At 42.3% G+C, this 17,671-nt stretch overlaps 2 protein-coding genes and 1 pseudogene across 5 annotated transcripts in view; 2 read left to right on the forward strand and 1 right to left on the reverse strand.

Annotated features, from left to right (window-relative positions):
• ctdp1 (CTD (carboxy-terminal domain, RNA polymerase II, polypeptide A) phosphatase, subunit 1) overlaps positions 1-5,317 on the reverse strand; it is a 95,153-nt gene extending 89,836 nt beyond the window's left edge. The window contains exons 1-4 of one of the 2 annotated variants that reach the window (XM_085792011.1): positions 4,800-5,317; positions 3,220-3,303; positions 1,701-1,794; positions 667-795 (exon numbers count right to left, since the gene is read on the reverse strand). In XM_085792011.1, the coding sequence (XP_085648137.1) occupies positions 667-795; positions 1,701-1,794; positions 3,220-3,303; positions 4,800-5,101 (609 nt within the window). In that variant the 5' untranslated portion in view covers positions 5,102-5,317. The remainder of the gene's footprint in view (positions 1-666; positions 796-1,700; positions 1,795-3,219; positions 3,304-4,799) is intronic. The other variant, XM_085792010.1, reaches the window with a different exon arrangement.
• LOC146978930 (lactose-binding lectin l-2 pseudogene) overlaps positions 1-17,671 on the forward strand; it is a 451,990-nt pseudogene that overhangs the window by 34,435 nt on the left and 399,884 nt on the right. The gene's annotated exons all lie outside the window — the stretch shown is intronic.
• adck5 (aarF domain containing kinase 5) lies at positions 7,136-17,631 on the forward strand. 2 transcript variants are annotated; one of them, XM_085791999.1, is made up of 15 exons: positions 7,136-7,305; positions 9,056-9,147; positions 9,241-9,390; positions 10,183-10,258; positions 11,328-11,528; positions 11,619-11,759; positions 11,880-11,993; positions 13,203-13,334; positions 13,420-13,503; positions 13,595-13,676; positions 13,776-13,854; positions 13,943-14,034; positions 15,681-15,933; positions 16,699-16,815; positions 16,915-17,631. In XM_085791999.1, exons 1-15 carry the CDS (start codon positions 7,282-7,284, stop codon positions 17,015-17,017), a joined length of 1,740 nt encoding a protein of 579 aa, XP_085648125.1. In that variant the 5' UTR covers positions 7,136-7,281; the 3' UTR covers positions 17,018-17,631. The 2 variants fall into 2 exon arrangements, with proteins under 2 accessions (XP_085648125.1, XP_085648126.1); XM_085792000.1 differs by having other exon boundaries at positions 7,178-7,305; positions 11,333-11,528.

Consider the following 17,671-nt stretch of genomic DNA (forward strand, 5'->3'; position numbering starts at 1 on the left):
TAACACAACCTCTACTCACATTACTGAGCAGTTACTGATGATTTTGATTGATTGATTGATTGATTGATTGATTGATTGATTGATTGATTGATTGATTGATTGATTGATTGATTGATTGATTGATTGATTGAAGTGTTTATTTCAAATATGAAAATAAAATAATAAAAAAAGAGAATAAGACAAAACATTTAAACATGAGATATAGAATACATATTCAAAAAGGAGTGAGAAGAAGTAAAACTTATAAACTCCCACCCCCTCTCCTTATATATGACTAAGATCCTTGTCTAAACATATCTTATGTTACGAAATCATGAATATAATTTGCTTATACACACACTAATTATACAATGTGAAGATATTTTGTCCTCTTTATTGTGCTACTGTCGTGTTTCATTATTTGTTAATTCATTTTAACAAACCCATACTAGTTATTGTACATTTTTTCCATACTAGTCATTGTTAGCCAAAGTTAAAGACAGGTAGATAGTACAAAGGGTGCAACATATACTTTTAGATAAGAGAAGAAAGCACCAGCAGCCAACAAATCATCCATTTAATTAGGAATATTAAACCTTAATCACCCAGTAAACACTGAAGTGACTTTATCATCACAGACCTGACACTATATACCTGACATTATGGTATGTCAGCTGGGAATAATACCTTATTGGACATCCGCTGGCAGTGCTGTTCAGTGGTGTGGATCAGGGTCTGGTCCAGATCCACCATCAGGACTAGTTTCTTGTTTCGGTGCAGTCTCTGCTGGTCTTCTCTGCCCAGCTGTTCTGCTTGCTGAAGGGGGGGAGGGGGGGAGGGGGGGGGTACAAAGATGAAGCAGGAGTCATTAGAGAAATCAGAGCAGCCTCTGAGCTTTATTCTATATGAACACAGCTTAACCAGAAACCACACAGGCTCTGAGCCTGGAGCTTCTGATTCTCTTGAGTATTTTCAATTTCCTCTGGGCTCATGAGTTCCTCTGAGTTGCAAGCAAGGGATTAGGGATGACTAAAGTTGTGTTGGTGTGACTTGAACACTTCCAGGACAGTGTAAGTGAGTCTGGACTTGACTAAGAATAAAAGACGGTAACACTTTATAATAAGTACACACTATTAAGCATTAGTTAAGCTTTAAATACTGAATTCATCATTTATAACACATGAATACTCATTAGTATGTAGTTTATAAGCACAGTTAAAAATGTTTTACTCATCACTGATAAGCACTAACTGTATTTATAAACTACATACTAATGAATATCCATGCGTTATAAATGTGGAATTCACTACTTATTAATGCTTAACTAATGCTTAATAGTGTGTGTATTTATTATAAAGTGTTACCTAAAAGACTAATCATCCACATTGATCTTGGATACAATGAAATATTCTGCAGGATTTGATCACATTTCTATTATATGACTCAGACAGCCGGAGAATGGAAACCTGACCTGCCTCTGCCTCTTTTTATGTATGACTGTCTTATTGTCATTCAGTATTTACTCAGATTTTTTGGCATTCAAATCGAATCCACTTTAGAGACACAGAATATTGGTACAGTTTAAAAAAAAACATGTTGAAAAGGATTGTGGGAGACTGTGCTTCTAAAAGCAGTGTGTACACACAGAGATGTTACAATGGAGTGAATGTGAGGTGCATCTGCCCCGCCGGCCCAGTCTTCCAGGTGTCATCATGACTCACCTCTGAGCTGACCATCAGCTCGGGGACACTGTGCACCATGGAGACTGTTGCTGTGGAGATGGGAGTTTGCTGGTTCCCATTTGTGCTCTGCAGCCTGAGAGAGAGAAAGACAGAGAGAAAAGTGGAGCTGGTGCATTTTGTGGTTTGTGTATCTGACTGTTAGGTCCTTGAGCATATTCTGACAGAAAAAAAGAAAACACATTTTGAATTTATTAGACTCAGCTCTGTTTACTGGGTTGACGTGCACAAACATGTGCAGAAGACAGTCAAGGTAGTGAGGGGTTTGACTGGTTGTTGGCAGTTCTGAGCTGCTACAGGTTCACACTTATCATCTATGACATGGAACATGATTCATTTCTATTTAGAATTTCAGGGTTGATGTGTATTCCTCATCCTGCAATGCAAAATCTAGGTTTTTGACAGTTAAAAACAATACTCGATTGATCCTTAAAGCAGATAACAGCGGCACGGCCGTTTCGGCTAATGTTGTGTTCAAGGCAGGCTTTTGAAACCGTAAGTTACAGCTTCAAGTCACAACTACGACTTGGTAGCGTTCCAGGTAACCCGTAGCTCGTGTTTTTACCGTCCTGTTGTCTGTGAAAGTTCCCTATAACGGCCACTCGTAACTTCCGACCCGTGAACTCGTACCAGATCGAACTGGTATGACTTCACAGGAAGGAAAAACACAAAGTACGAGTTTCCTTGAACGCACCATGAGTTAGCAGCCCCCGCCCTTGTCAGGCATCAATTGGTCCTCGTGCTACGTCACCACATTCACGCGCATCCCTTGGCTGCACACACAGCCCTTCATGCCGTTCTCTCCCCTCATTGGATAACACTTGTATCCCACAAGGAAAATTTTCCCCTCGGGTTACAGCAGAGCAGAGTGACGGAGAGACTCGTGTTTAGGCTGAAATACTTCATGTAAGTGATTGCTGACGGAAAATAGGACTATTTAGGACTTATATTAACAAAAACATTCCACTGATATCTGCTTTAAAGGATCAATAATAATAATAATAATAATAATAATAATGCTCCATCAATGCTTCTAATACCCTGGTATCATGTTGCTGTAAATCAATGGCCTCTCCTTGCTGTGGCAGGACAGCTTAATGACAAGCTCTTCATCTTACATCTTTATCAAACTGACACAGGGGAGAGTGTAGAGTCTGAACACTCTCTCTGTATGATCTCTGGTGCCACCTGATGGTATTAAATAGAACAGAATCTAGCAGAAATACTTTTGATCTGATATATTACTGTATACTTAGTAATGTAGCATCCCTATAAGATCAATAATCAATAGTACTACAAAAAGTGATCCGTGACTGGATGGTGGTGAAAGGTATCAGGTGAACTGGTGAAATAAACAAAATAATTCTTGGAGTGAGGATGTTTCACGATCAGCTTAGCACAATATAAAAGACATGTGTCGAACATCTTTCCAGAAACGGCATGAGAAAATAAAAACAGATGCTTTAAAAAACGTGACTGTGTGTGTTGTGTGTGTCCTTACTGTGTCAGGTCCTGGCCACATTCAGCGCACAGACCCTTCATTACTATCGGGTGGCTGCATTCTTCTATTCTGATGATGACACCCCTGCAAAAAACAACAACAAAAAAAAGAAAACAGAAAACAAACACGAGTGACAAATAGTTCATTTTTCAGCTTTTAACTCAAGAATTCAGTTGCAACACCTTTTACTAAATAAATGTTACATCCTATGAACCCAGCATTGGTACCACACAGGTTAGCTGTGTGAGTGAGCCTTAACATTATTAGTGGACTGTGGCAAATGTTGCAATGATTAGTGGAGTAAATAGAGAAGAACTTGCTGCTGTTTCCTTTGCTTTAGAACAAATGGCCAACACAAAAAGACATTTAAAGAGGTAACTTTGAATCAGTATTATTTTCTGTACAGTTGGAGTGAGATGGTGGTGACCTATGTTGGACAATATATCAAAGGTATGTTAAATTAGAATTGACTGTTTAGCAAGTCTTAGACTGTCAACACTTCTTAAATACCTTATAAACAATCATTATTTTTGCTCTTCTGTGTTATTACTTCAGTGTCTTCCCATTGTCTCCTGCTCCCTCTGTTGCTGCAGGTCACATATCTTACTTTTACTTGATTTTTTTAGTAGTTGAAACTTTTCAAACATGGCTCATTTCCACAACATTATTTCAGATTGGAGGCAGGTTGCTGCCACAAAAAGAGGAAGGGTGCTGCACGTCAGGAGTAGAAATTTACAAGGATCACCTGAAGGCAGCAGATTCACACATCCATGTGTGACAGCTAACCATAGCCACTCACTATAGAATAAGCATGAAAATACAGCTTTTAAGGGCTGTAAGGTGCATCCCTTAGAGGATATGCATTATTTTAAGTCAAATTACATACAAACATAAAGTAAAACGCTTTATAAAATAGTTGGTAAAGCCACCGGTTGTTCCTAAGAAGCCGCTGAGCCTATATGTTTCCCAATTATGAAAAAAGAGACGAGCAGCCATGGCCAGGCCGAACAACCGCAGACAACCGCAGCCCCCGGCTAGTCATCTACCTGTCAACATACACATATCGTGCACGCGTGGGACGGCTGCGTCAAGGCAAACAAAACGAGACAGGGCTGCACGTGGTTGTCCCTTCAAATTAAAAGACGCACACTTTTTCTGCGCGCAAGAATGTCTGCTAGTGTATCACAAAAACAACTTGTAAGATCATGCATTGCTGGCTACAACACCGCTGATAATGAGTTTGATTTGCACTATAGTCACAGAGACTGAAAAACTCCAGAAACAGAATACCCGCGCAAGAGTGCTTTTAATTTGAAAGTCCCAACCACGGGTCCGCTTGTTTACATCGGAGCTTGACACTCGTACGAGCAAGTGCCTTCAGTGTTAGCAAACAAGCTAACGTTATCTTAGCATACACGTTTAGCGACGTTAGCCTGTTAGCTAGCTCACATTACACCACGGGTGAAGTCAGTAGACGGTTCAGCGAAAACAAAACCACAGCTGACACGCCGCCTGGAGCATTTCCAAGCCGGGGACAGGTCAGCGGACACAGGCTAGCTATAGCAGGCGCAGTGACTCACCCGGGCGGTATGACTTGTCCGAGTTGACAGCACAGCTCCTTCACTACTCCGGCACGGTCCGATTTCACCTTCTTCTCCGGCAGCCTGGCAGCCTCTGCCCCCTTCTCCTGGGGTATAGGGGCGCATAGTGCTAGCACAGAGTCCACGTTAACCAGAGACCCGGGTTTGACCTTCCACTCCAGAAGTCGCAGCGGGGCAGCCCCGGCCGGCCAGCAGATATCCGCCACCTGCACCGCGGGGCCCTCCGCCGCTGCACCGCCACCGCCGCCGCCGCCGCCAGAGTCTGCAGGAGGATCCTCCATCTGCCCCGCGCTCTCCAAAATAAACCCCCTTAGTTTTCAGCAACGGTCCGCTTAAAACGTATCCACGGGATCTCGCAACCCTCCGCGTATCATTAAAACGAGGAAACCATCAGGATCAAAGGGAATTTAAACAAATGTGCGTCCAGTTTAAACACAGTAGCTCCCACACTCTGCTATGTTCGCTCTTCCCGCCCGTAAACAGGAAAGCGCAACACTGCAGCGACACGGGTCGCTACAGCATCCGGTAGTAGACCATGCAGCTGCTGGAGAGAAACACTGATCTCAATCTCGCTGCTACGATTTATGTTGAATTAAAGTGCCTAATATCGCACTTTATCTGTTACTGTTTGGTGCTGTCTTGGTTTTGTTTTGTTTTCCTTCATGAATCCCCTAAATGTTTTTCCACTTTTATACTGCATTTAATTTTTCACCTGTATTATCCTCATTGAGAGTATGTATTTTTCAATTGCTCAAGAATAATTAAAAATAAATAAATAAAATAAAATAAAAAATAATCTCCACTCTTCACAGAATCGCCTTATAATTTTCTGAAACAACTGAGGAACCTAAAAATGTGTCTTGTTCTTATGAATATAAGATAGCCTATATCCGACTGTTTTTATCAGTTTGCACTGTTTTTGTCAGTTTGCAACCTGTCATTTCAGAACTACATACAATCATACATCCATTAGTTAGCTGTGGCTGGACAGCATGTCCCCACTGACAGCATGTGCCAAGAAAAGGCTGTTTACATAAAGCTCAACAAGTGTGCACGGTGCACCCCAGTCTATGGTTGATGAAATAAAAGGCTATTACTGAAAAAGGTAGCGCCCGTAGTAACGCCGTTAACTTTTATAACACCATTCTCATCACTGTTCCCAACTATCATACACCATGTTTTTTTTTTTTGTTTTGTTTTGCCGTAACTTTCCATTAGGGTTGACACACACACACAAACACCACAGAGACCCATCTGATGTGAGATGATGTAGGCTAATTTATACCATTTCTGCCACACTGTCCTTGTGGTACAACTCTAGGCGGTGTCATAATATTTTTTTTCTTTTGAAATATGCACTGGTCCTCCAAAACAGCCTGTTTTATAATAATAATTAGGTGGATTTGGTTCAGCCGAAGTGATGCAAATTCAGTGTTATTTTCAAGCTTAGTTTTTAAAGTAGAGGGTGGGACCTGAATGACGATTAGGCCCATTTAATTAATAGTAGGCAGAGCTAGAGTATCTTTGCTCGTACCACTCCACATGACCAATGACGTTTTATTTCAGCACCCCCCTACCAAAGAGTGCACTGTCAAGATGCATCTCTGCGCACGCCGTATGCTATGTCACAGTCCAATCACTTACTTTTTCACATTAGACTGGGTAAGATTGGATACCCTTGAATCCTGTGAAATGTTAAAGGCAGTTTTGTTTGCGAGTGCTTCTTGTTCATTCAGTATGTGTTTAGCTTATTAGCTGTCACATGGACATTAGACCTTCACTGTGAAATTTAACACGCAGGCTGGTGCTGCAGGGGGAATTTTTCTTTATGCTCTTTAGAGACTGACATGAAGATGTGTGACTGAGTAGGCTACGCATCATTTCATGATCACATCTAGACTGGATGTGAATCAGAATGTATAAGGACCTCCAGTCCAGAACATGTGTTGTAGGCATAGACTGTATATCAAAGGGTTGTAGGCCTATTCTGGTAAGGACATGTAGCCTATTTTAAGAGGGAAACTGACAACTTATCTGGTTGAAAACTGAAATCAAATTTTTGATGCCTACAGGTAGTTTTTTTAAGTGCACAATATTTAAATATTCAATAAAATATTCACTTGCATTTTTTACTGTTTTTTTGTTATTTGACGCCCAGCTTCAAGTATCTGAGAACAATAGTTAGAGACTTATTATACACAAAATAAAGCTTTAAAACATAGCTTTAAAATGTATTTTGTCTTGTTTCGAGCGAAACCGGAAGTAAGAGGGAGTGCGTTCTCTCGCTCTCGCCTGCTACTCTTCGGCAGCCAGTAGTAGTAGACATGCTAGTAGGTTTTGCTGATGCCTCCCAGCAGCCAGCAATTAAGGAGGCAGTAACAGTTACAAGTTTTGAAGAGGACGGACGCCCCTGGTCATGTATGTATCCTTGTGAGCAGAGCAGTTTTACCACGGCGGGAACATGACAGGAGAGGCCTCCAGAGTGGTAAGACACAACACACTGCTAAACGAGCTTTAGCCCGGTTATGAATAACAGAAGGTTAGGTCAGCTAGTTGAACAATTAGCTGAGTTGACTGTTAGCACCGCTAGCTGGTCGTGGTAGCAGCACCTACAACTGATATGTGCGGCTAAAGAGCCGTGTGTGTGTGTGTGTGTGTGTGTGTGTGTGTGTGTGTGTGTGTGTGTGTGTGTGTGTGTGTGTGTGTGTGTGTGTGTGTGTGTGTGTGTGTGTGTGTGTGTGTGTGTGTGTGTGTGTGTGTGTGTTTAAGAAAAACTCGTGGCGTGAGTGTTATTATATTGACGTCCAAAAATGTATATAATACCGCCGGTATGTTGCCTCACTTTCCCATGGCTGTCGGCTGCTGTGACTCAGAGGTGACTCTTGACGTGACACTGAATGCGTCTTTACATGGGAGTCAACAGTTAATTACACAGCGTTGTAATGTTAATGTAATTAGACCTTTACAGTTAACTGTTCTTCCTCGTTCCTCGCTGTCATTCACAGATAGTGATGGGAAACTGCTGCTGCTGCTGCTCAGTGTTTGTGTGTGAGTGACAGAGTGTGTTTGATGTGTGAGAGCTCAGAGCTCAGGTCCCTGACATTACAGCTATCTGGACATCAATTTGTCAGCTGTGGAAACATGTTGTCCCCCAGATGCAGACAGCGAAACAAAAACAACAAAGTATCCCGGCTGGTCATATTGGCCTTGATCTAGACTCCTCCTCCTCCTCCTCCTCCTCCCTTCTTCCCAAACACACACACTCTCGTGCTGTTACACAAACAGTATCTGGTGAAGCCAGCATGGTAGTAGTGGTGGTAGGATCTTAAGTGATACCTGGCTCCTTTTAGACCAATCAGTGACAATCTGGCCACAAGGTCAGTGACTCAGTGATCACTGTGTTGTTTGCAAGTCAATTCAAAACATGTCCATGTCCGAGCTCCAAAGGTTAAACCTTAGTCTGGTTTTAGGGTGTTGGTGCAGGACGAAATAAGCAGCATGTCAACATGATCTGACATTTTCTAAACCTAATGATTCACCAATTAACTAAGATAATAATTGGCTCTAAACTAGAGTTGTTTTTTAATTTGCTTTTTGATTATAAAAAATGAGCAGCCACATTCATCGTAATACTCAAAAGTGAAAGCAGCTTGTCATTGTGACACAGTTGGCATGTTTTCTTGGATACCGTAGTCTCTCTCTCTCTCTCTCTTTGTGTTCAGACTTTGTGCTCACACACTCACACCCTAATTGTCAGAGCTTGGCTGACATTATATGATTGTCCCATTAGTCCTGATGGTTAAATTCTAATCTGACAAACCTGTTTAGTCGTCAGAGCAGCTTCATGGTTGTTAAATCAACAAATGTAAATGTTTACAAGGTTTTAACGTTCCTGGATTAGACTTTACAGGCTGCAGGGTTTGTCAAGCGGAGCAGCTGCTGTTGTAAAAAGAAAAAAAAAAAAACACTGGGAGAACCTGTCCAGAGTTCAGTGGACTAAACTCTGGGACCGTGTCCTCATTACACAGTGTAATGAGTACAGCAGAGATCAGAATATTATACTATAGCCATTTTGTCTCACACGTTTCCTGTCTCCCTCCACTTTCACAGAAAAATAAAGGCATCACATATCCTAATCTAGACAGATAATATGCGCTGCAAACCACAAATCACTGTGTGTGTGTGTGTGTGTGTGGTTTGAACGGACTCTCTTGAAATGCTTTTGTTCTCTTCAGTTCAGGTTGTGTCTGCATCACACGGCTTTGGTCAGACGACACCCACATCCTGGCTCATCGCTCCAAACCACCAGACTCTTCAGTTCACACAGGTAGCAGACGCCAGCCGGGCCAGAACCACGGCTTCAGCTCTGTCTGGGACGATGTAGCCGTCCTCACTGAATGTTGATGTTTCCTCCCTGTAGGGACGGTCGGCGCAGAGGGCTGTTATGGAAGACTCTGGCTGGCGTCACTGTGGGCGTACCGGTGGCGGTGGGCGTCCACTACGCCGTGTCAGAACCCAGAGAGAGGAGGAAGATGAGGATTGTGGTCGAAGGATTGGGTCGCTTCTGCAGGTTTGTTTTCATGTTTATTTACCCTTCACTTTGAAGTCCTCATGTTTAAATGTAGAGTAAGAAAAAAGATGGCTATACACGAGTTAAGACATTGTTTATAATACACAGACAGTTGTAACTTCTGTGCAGACATGTTACTATATTGTTACATTTATGTTTTACCACATTAAATAATGTTAAATGTAGAAATATGTATATACATGAGTATATTTATTGTATATGTAAATCCTTTAAAAAAGTTTTTAAAAATAAAATCTAGAAAAAGTGGTAACATTTTCTCAAAAAAAAAAGGTTTAAACATTATAGAAAAATTGGTAAAATTTTCAAGAAAAGGTTGGGGACCCCCTTGAAACCCCTCAAGGACCCCACTTTGAGAACCATTGCTCGAAGCAATATAATTTTTCCATAAATAAATCAATGTATAGGAAACACTGAGTCAGGCTGGCAGCTGCATAAGGAGTATAAGATGAGGAGACTAAAATGTATTGGTAGTGCAGGTTTACATATCCACAATGTTGACATTGTGACTGTGACAGTAACTATGTATTTTTGATTCTTAATTCAGCCTCTGTCATTGTATGTGCTATCCTCTTAGATGAATCCATCCTAAGATGAATGTCTGGGATTCACTGTATAAAAACACAACTCATATGAGCACCGTTCACCACAAGTGTTGTCAACAGACTGCTGATGTTCTGAATCGCTCACATTCCTGGTTGCGTCACGTTAAAAGTCAAGTCCAAACCTTTTGACATTTTCTCAGTGAACTTGTGTGTGTGTGTGTGTTGACAGATCTCTCTCTGTGGGGATCCTTATCTCAGTGGATTACTGGTGGACCACCAATGTGACTCTGCGTGGCCTGGATGAGGTAAGTTCCATGTGATGAAGTAAGGTCAAGGTGCGTTGGGTGAGTCAGATTGGCTGAAGGGGTTTCGCAGTAGTTATCAAACCCCTGATGTGATCGGTGGTCTGATTTTGATAAAAAGATGAATGAATCTTTTGGTCACATGAGGCAGCTATAATGTCGTTATATTTAGACTTTTTGTTTTGTTTTGGCAATTTCACCAAGTCGCTGGGTCGGCCCAGCTGGTTAGTCCAACCCTCATTTCACTGCTGTTCTTACTGTTCGTCCTGCTTTGGTATTTGGCAAACAAAACTTTGAACTGCTGTTGGCAGCCTGGTCCATCTGCATTCAACTAGCGGGAGAGGGGCTAGGTAGGACTAGTAATAAACCCCACAGCCCCTACTAAATACATTTTGATATTAGATTAAAGTTATTATCATGATAAATGAATAAAATCTTCTCTGGTTCAATTTAAGATAATTTTTGTTTTAACAGTTTTTCAAAAAACACAAAATAATACTCCAACACTTTCTGCATCATTTACCCAATGTCTGTCAGAATTTAACCACAAAACGTCCCAAATCTGATATACTAGTTTTTGTTTTATTTTTTCTTCTAATGATATTCTAGGTTTTGTTTTCTTTTTTCTTATTTCTTCTAATGATATTCTAGGGTTTTTATTCTTATTTCTTCTAATGATATACTAGTTTTTTCTTTGTATTTTGTCTTCTCCTCCAGATTGCTGTTAAACGTGTTCACTTCTGTCTGCTGTATTATGTGTGTCCTGCCCCAATGTTGCCACCTTGTTTGCTTGCTTTGTCCTCATAGGGGACAATAAAGTCTAGACAACATAACTTTTTAAATACAATGCAAAACAACAGCATAATAACTACCACAAATGTTGGCCGGACGCCCAGTTTCCTTTACATCATGCAGTTATTCTGATGTTCCAGTTCATATCCAGCCTCTCTTGCACCATTAGAAATGATAATTGGTTGCATCATGGGTGGATGGTCACCGTTTACAGTTTCCTCTGATGCTCTTGTTAGTCCTGTGTGGACAATCATGTCTAACGTCTGTCCTCCTCTGCCAGAGCAGCCCATCCTACTTGGCCGAGATGTCGTCCTGCCACCAGAGGGCAGCAGACGGCATGGTGGAGGGCGCAGTCAGGAACGGAGGGATATACATCAAACTTGGCCAAGGTCTGTGTTCCTTCAACCACCTCCTGCCCCCGGAGTACATCCGCACCCTGCAAGTACTGGAAGACAAGGCCTTGAACAGGAGGTACAGAGAGGTGAGGACTGTTAACACAAACACAGGGAACAGTGTCGAGCCACCAGAACAGTCTGCAGCTGCTCAGGATTGTGTTTGTGCCCGGGAACAGGTGGATGCTCTCTTCCAAGAAGACTTCGACAAAACCCCGGAGCAGCTGTTTAAAACATTTGACTACGAGCCCATAGCCGCCGCCAGCCTGGCGCAGGTTCACAAGGCCCAGCTGTTTGATGGGACTCCAGTGGCCGTGAAGGTGAGCCCTGCTTCTCAGAGCAAAGTCAACATTAGATTTCCTCTCTTGTCTAAATAACTTCTTTTTTTTTTAAAATAAAGAATTCCAAGAATGTCTGAGGTAATCCTTGAACATCCACAGGTGCAGTACATCGACCTCAGAGATCGGTTTGACGGTGATATCAGAGCGCTGGAGATCCTGCTGGATATTGTCAAGTTCATGCACCCTAGTTTTGGATTCCGCTGGGTTCTTAAGGTCAGTATCCAGCTGGGTTTCCGTTGGATGTCATGAGCATGTCTAGGACAGGGTGTCCTGGAAAACCTGGAAAATGGTTGACCAATTTTCCAGTCATGGGAAATGAGAAAAAAAATGTCAAATGTCCAGGAAAGGTTTAAGTTGTCCTGGCAGATATTGAGTACATGGTGACAGCTACCAGAGCTCTATATATTTGACTTTTTCAGACCCTGCTAAGGATTTCTTTTCCAAATATGCCCAAAGTGACAGACAGGGGAGCAGCAGAGAGCTGTTAGAGGGCGTGATTTAAAAACAAAACTATGTGCTATGATAAATTCATCATCAGTTCTAAGCAAGTAAGAGCTTTATTTCACAAGTTAGGGCCATAGATTGCACACTTTTAAAAGGATAGTTCAACATTTTAGCAAATTGTTCCATTGCCATAATCCTTATGGTTTTAGCAGTAGGTTAGTTACCTTTAATTGGTGATGCAAGCAGAGCCGTAAGCTGCTCAGAGCTACACTACGGAGGCTAATGGAATTTCTTGGTTTCCCTGATTAAACTCATCAAATACACAATCCAACAACTCCAAAATGCTCTCGTGGAGAAGTTGTGACCTGCACATTCACCACGTTATGATATAATAATGTAACGTTACAAGTTGTTTTCGAGGTAAATTAATGGAAAACCGCTGATGCGCGTTCCTGTTGGGGGCAGGTTTTCGGCAAGCAGTCTCTGCATTAACCTCAAAAACAACTCTGTCTCGTAACATTCCATTTTTATCTCATAGCGTGGTGAATGTTCAGGTCACAACTTGTCCACGAGAGCGTTTTGGAGTTGTTGGATTGTGTATTTGATGAGTTTGATGAGGGAAACCAAGAAATCCCATTAGCCTCCATAGCATAGCTCTGAGCAGCTTGCAGCTCTGCTCCACCGTTCTAAAAATAGCATGCACTGACAATTTAAGTTAACGAACCTACTCCTCCTAAGCCAATTTGCCAAAATGTTGAACTATCGCTTTAAATCAGATTTCTGGGGATGGGAGAGGAAGAAACACGGTACAGCTGTCGAAAAGAACACTTCTCCAAAGCATGAATGGGATGGGGGATGTGTGGATAATGTAATACTGTAGCAGCTGAAAAAGTCCTGGGAAATGATTTCAAGAAAAGAGTGGGACCCTGTTGGAGAAAGGCTCCTCACCCTGTATCGACATCATTCCTATTCCCGCAGGACTTGAAGGGCACGTTGGCCCAAGAACTGGACTTTGAGAACGAGGCCAGGAACTCTGAGAGGTGTGCAAAGGAGCTGAAACATTTCAAGTTCGTCGTCGTACCCAAAGTCTTCTGGGAGCAAACTAGTAAGGTGAGCTTTGTATCTATGATACAGAATGAGTGGCCTCAGGTCGTCTCTGTTTGATCGTTTTAACATTTGTCTCTGTAATTCCAAGAGGGTGCTGACAGCAGAGTTTTGCAACGGCTGCAAAATCAACAATGTGGAAGCCATAAAAAGACAAGGGTTGAGTTTGAAAGATGTAAGTTGACTCTGGACAAATAGGTGAGTAAAAGCAGAACATTATCACAACAACACAGTGTGAAGTAGCTCACTGAGTCTGTGTCTTCCAGACCGCTGATAAATTCATCAAAACATTCGCTGAGCAAATATTCTACACCGGTTTCATCCACGCTGATCCTCATCCAGGAAACGGTGGGTACACCAGTGTGTGTGTGTGTGTGTGTGTGTGTGTTACAGTATGCTGCTGGTTCCTCATCTTCACTTTTCTAATGAACCTTCTTGTGTCTCCAGTTCTCGTGAGACCAGGTCCAGACAACAAGGCGGAGCTGGTGCTGCTGGACCACGGGCTGTACGAGTACCTCAGTCAACAGTAAGAACCAGTGAGAGTGAGTCAGTCTAGTAAACAGCCTCTCTGCGTGTTTTGCTGTGTCAGCTCTAACCGTGACCTTTGACCTCAGTGACAGAGTGGCCCTGTGTAAACTGTGGAGGTCCATCGTCCTGAGAGATGAAGCAGCAATGGAGAAGTACTCCAAAGCACTCGGGGTTAAAGGTCAGGAAACTTTTCTGTCTTAAATCTTTTATATTATATTTTATGTGAATAGTTGACTATTTGACAATTCGATTTTGGAGAGGTCCGATTCAACTATCAACCTTTCTGTTGAATCGTCGCAAAATGTGGTTATGAAAAAAAGATTGTACCATTCTGAATATATAGGGGTGCTCCCTGCTACTAAACATCTGGTTTTACATAGAATTCCTTTGTTTTCTTTCCTTTGTTCTGACCATTGTGACTACTCAGACACACCTGGATTAATCAGGTTGTCCAATAATGTAAGACAGGAAACAAAGGAGCAGCCTTACAGGAAGTAGTGGAGCTGTGCATAGAGCCCATTCACAGCACAAACTCAAACTCGTCATTGTGGCACCCAAAGGTGGCAAGTAACGAAGTACAAATACTTCGTTACTGTACTTAAGTAGATTTTTCAGGTATCTGTACTTTACTTGAGTATTTATTTTTCTGACGACTTTTTACTTTTACTCCCTACATTTATACGCAAAAATATGTACTTTCTACTCCTTACATTGTAAAAACAGGCTCGTTACTTTTTTTTTTGACACGACGTAAAAGCACCGGTAAAAGACGTGACGAACTAGAGAGGGAAAGAGGGAGAACAAGAGGGACGGAGGAGGGAGGGGGGGCGGTAGAGAGAGAACCGAGTTACCAACTTGTAGCTACTGTAGCAGGGACATGGAGGCAGCAGCATGGAGGAAGGAAGCTATGGTGGTCGGTCGGACTATCCGACGGGGGGGTTGAACACTGTACAATCTGCGCGATATAGCGCATTTACCGTTTACGAGCGGCAAAGCACAACCTGTCCATGTGCCTGTGTCTGTGTGTACGTGCGCGCGCGCATGTGTCTGTGTGTGCGACCGCACGCGAGAGAGACGGCAGGTGGACTGACTAGCAGAGATGAGAGGTGATGAAACGCTGTTTAAAAATTATTATTATTATTATTTAGTGAGAGTCTGTGGCGGCCCAAACGTTGGGAAACACTGCCTCTGGTCAGTTCAATCTTGATAATTCTGTCTGAACTTTTTTTTGTTTAACAAAATGATCAAATGATGTAGGTTACATTAACGGCAAAAATTAATTTTTACTTTTTACTTTTACTTTGAAAGTACATTTCAGAGCCTGTACTTTCTTACTTTTACTTAAGTAAAGGAGTTGAATCAGTACTTCTACTTTTACCAGAGTATTTTTTTACACATGTATCTGTACTTCTACTTAAGTACAGAATATGAGTACTTTTGCCACCTCTGGTGGCACCACATGTGAGCCTAACGAGTAAGATCAGGAAAAGGATGGAGAACACCCTGTCACTGTTATCTTATGCCAACTGAAGAATTATATTTGTTTATTCAGGTGTTTCAGCTCTTTTTCTCCGGAGCGGAAAAAGACACAAATGAGATCATGAATCAATGATGGAAAAAACATCAAGATGTGACGATTTAGTCGACTAAATGCAAAATCTGACGAATCAGATTCGACTATGAAAATTCTGAGTCAAGGACCCCCCCTAATTTTATGTCTCCATATAAAAATCCAGTTGTCTCTCATGATTCCTAACAATCTTGGAAACTGGATGCTATTGATTTGCTGCAGTCTAATGAAACCTCACCCAACTTGCCCTGCAGAGTACTTCCTGTTCTGTGAGATGCTGCTGCAGCGGCCCATCAACATGCGGGAGCTGGGTCTGTCCAACATCCTGAGCGGAGAGGAGACCACCTACATGCGCGACATGGCCATCCACCGCTTCGAGAGCATCATGCAGGTGCTCAAGTCCATGCCGCGGCCCATGCTGCTGGTGTTCAGGAACATCAACACGGTGCGCAGCATCAACATCACTCTGGGGGCGCCGGTGGACCGCTACTGTGTCATGGCCAAGAGGTACGCAGTGTAGAGGTCAGGGTCTGGTGACGGAGGGGGGGTCACAGTGCAGATCACAGGCGATAAAGGGGTAGTTCAACATTTTGGCAAATTGGACCATTGCCATAATCCCTATAGTTTTAGGAGTAGGTTCATTACCTTTAATTGTCGCTGCAAGCTATTTTTAGAACGGCGGAGCAGAGCCGTGAGCTGCTCAGAGCTACGCTACGGAGGCTAATGGGATTTTTTTGTTTCTCTCATCAAACTCATGAAATACACAATCCAACAACTCCAAAATGCTCTCGTGGACAAGTTGTGACCTGCACATTCACCACGCTGTGAGATAATAACGGAACGTTATAAGACAGAGTTGTTTTCGAGGCAAATGCAGAGACTGCTTGCCAAAAAACTGCTCCTGACAGGAACATGCATCAGCGGTTTTGCATGAATTTGCTTGAATACAACTCTGTCTTCGTCTCGTAACTTTCCATTATTATCTCATAGCGTTGTGAATGTGCAGGTCACAACTTGTCCACAAGAGCATTTTGGAGTTGTTGGATTAAATATACAATAGCCATTCTAAAAATAGCTTGCACTATTTAAATGTTAATGAACCTACTGCTAAGACTATAGGGATTATGAGCCAGTTTTCCAAAATGTTGAACTATCCCTTTAGTGGAGGCAGTGCGTTATCCAGCCACATGGCTGGCAACATGATTACCCCAAATGTTGCTGAATGTCACCAGCATCTTTGAACATCACTTTGTTGCATGTTTTGTTTGTCAGTGCGGTTCGAGGCTGGGGGAAGATCCAGGCAGAGAGGACAGGGATTCTGCCCAGGCTGTGGCTCTTCAGCTGGGCCAGGACAACATGGGAGAGCTTCAAGTTTGAGCTGGCTTTGAGGTAAGTGCTATTTTTGGCTGGATCAAAGTAGATATTGACTTTACTTTTTGTATCCTTGTGTCCGAGCCAACGCAAATTAACGGCGCGATCGTCCCACAGATCAGAGATGATGATGATGAGCCTGACGCGTTCACTCCTGAGCCTGCTGTCCTACTTTGGTCTGGTATCTCTGGACGCCGACATGTACGAATACCTGAGGTAGTGCACGGCTGCAGGGACGGAGAACCAGGACGTTTTCCAAGCACAAGTTAATGCAATCCAACAGCGAAGGCTGCTCATCATGGTGCTGCTGAGTGTTTCCACACCAAATCACATCCACAACTGTCACGTATCATGTATATGAAATGGGTGAGGACATATTGAACCTCAGGAGCTCCAGGTCAGACTCCCACAGGCCACAGTGTCAGGACTCAAACACCTATCATGTTTTTAAATTTAAATCAAGGAAATGTTTTTAGCATTTACACCAGTTTGTTTTGGTATTATCTTAGTGGAGTCATTTTTATTGGAATGTAGATTTGAGATATTTTAAAATTACATTTATGTTTCAAAGAAACTAGATATTCTGTCATTTTGTAGCAGCTGGACAACACATCAAACCGGGTCACTGCATTTCATGAATGTGTAATATTTGTAACATAGTAAACAATGATGTTTAGCTTCAGCCCCACAAGACAAACTGTCCAAATACGAAACAGCTAAGTAAATCTCCCTGTTGTTTCCCTCAAAATATTCAACTCTGACTATAATGTGCAGATTCAATGTTTTTAAATTATTTAACAATGTTAATAAATGTTCTACCTCCTTTTTTAAAGCATTCCTGTCTGAGTCTCTTTAAAGCTGAACAGATTCACAG

The sequence above is a fragment of the Trachurus japonicus genome, chromosome 11 (genome assembly GCF_045865225.1).
Source record: "Trachurus japonicus isolate A0001 chromosome 11, Traja_1.0".
NCBI lineage: Eukaryota > Metazoa > Chordata > Actinopteri > Carangiformes > Carangidae > Trachurus > Trachurus japonicus.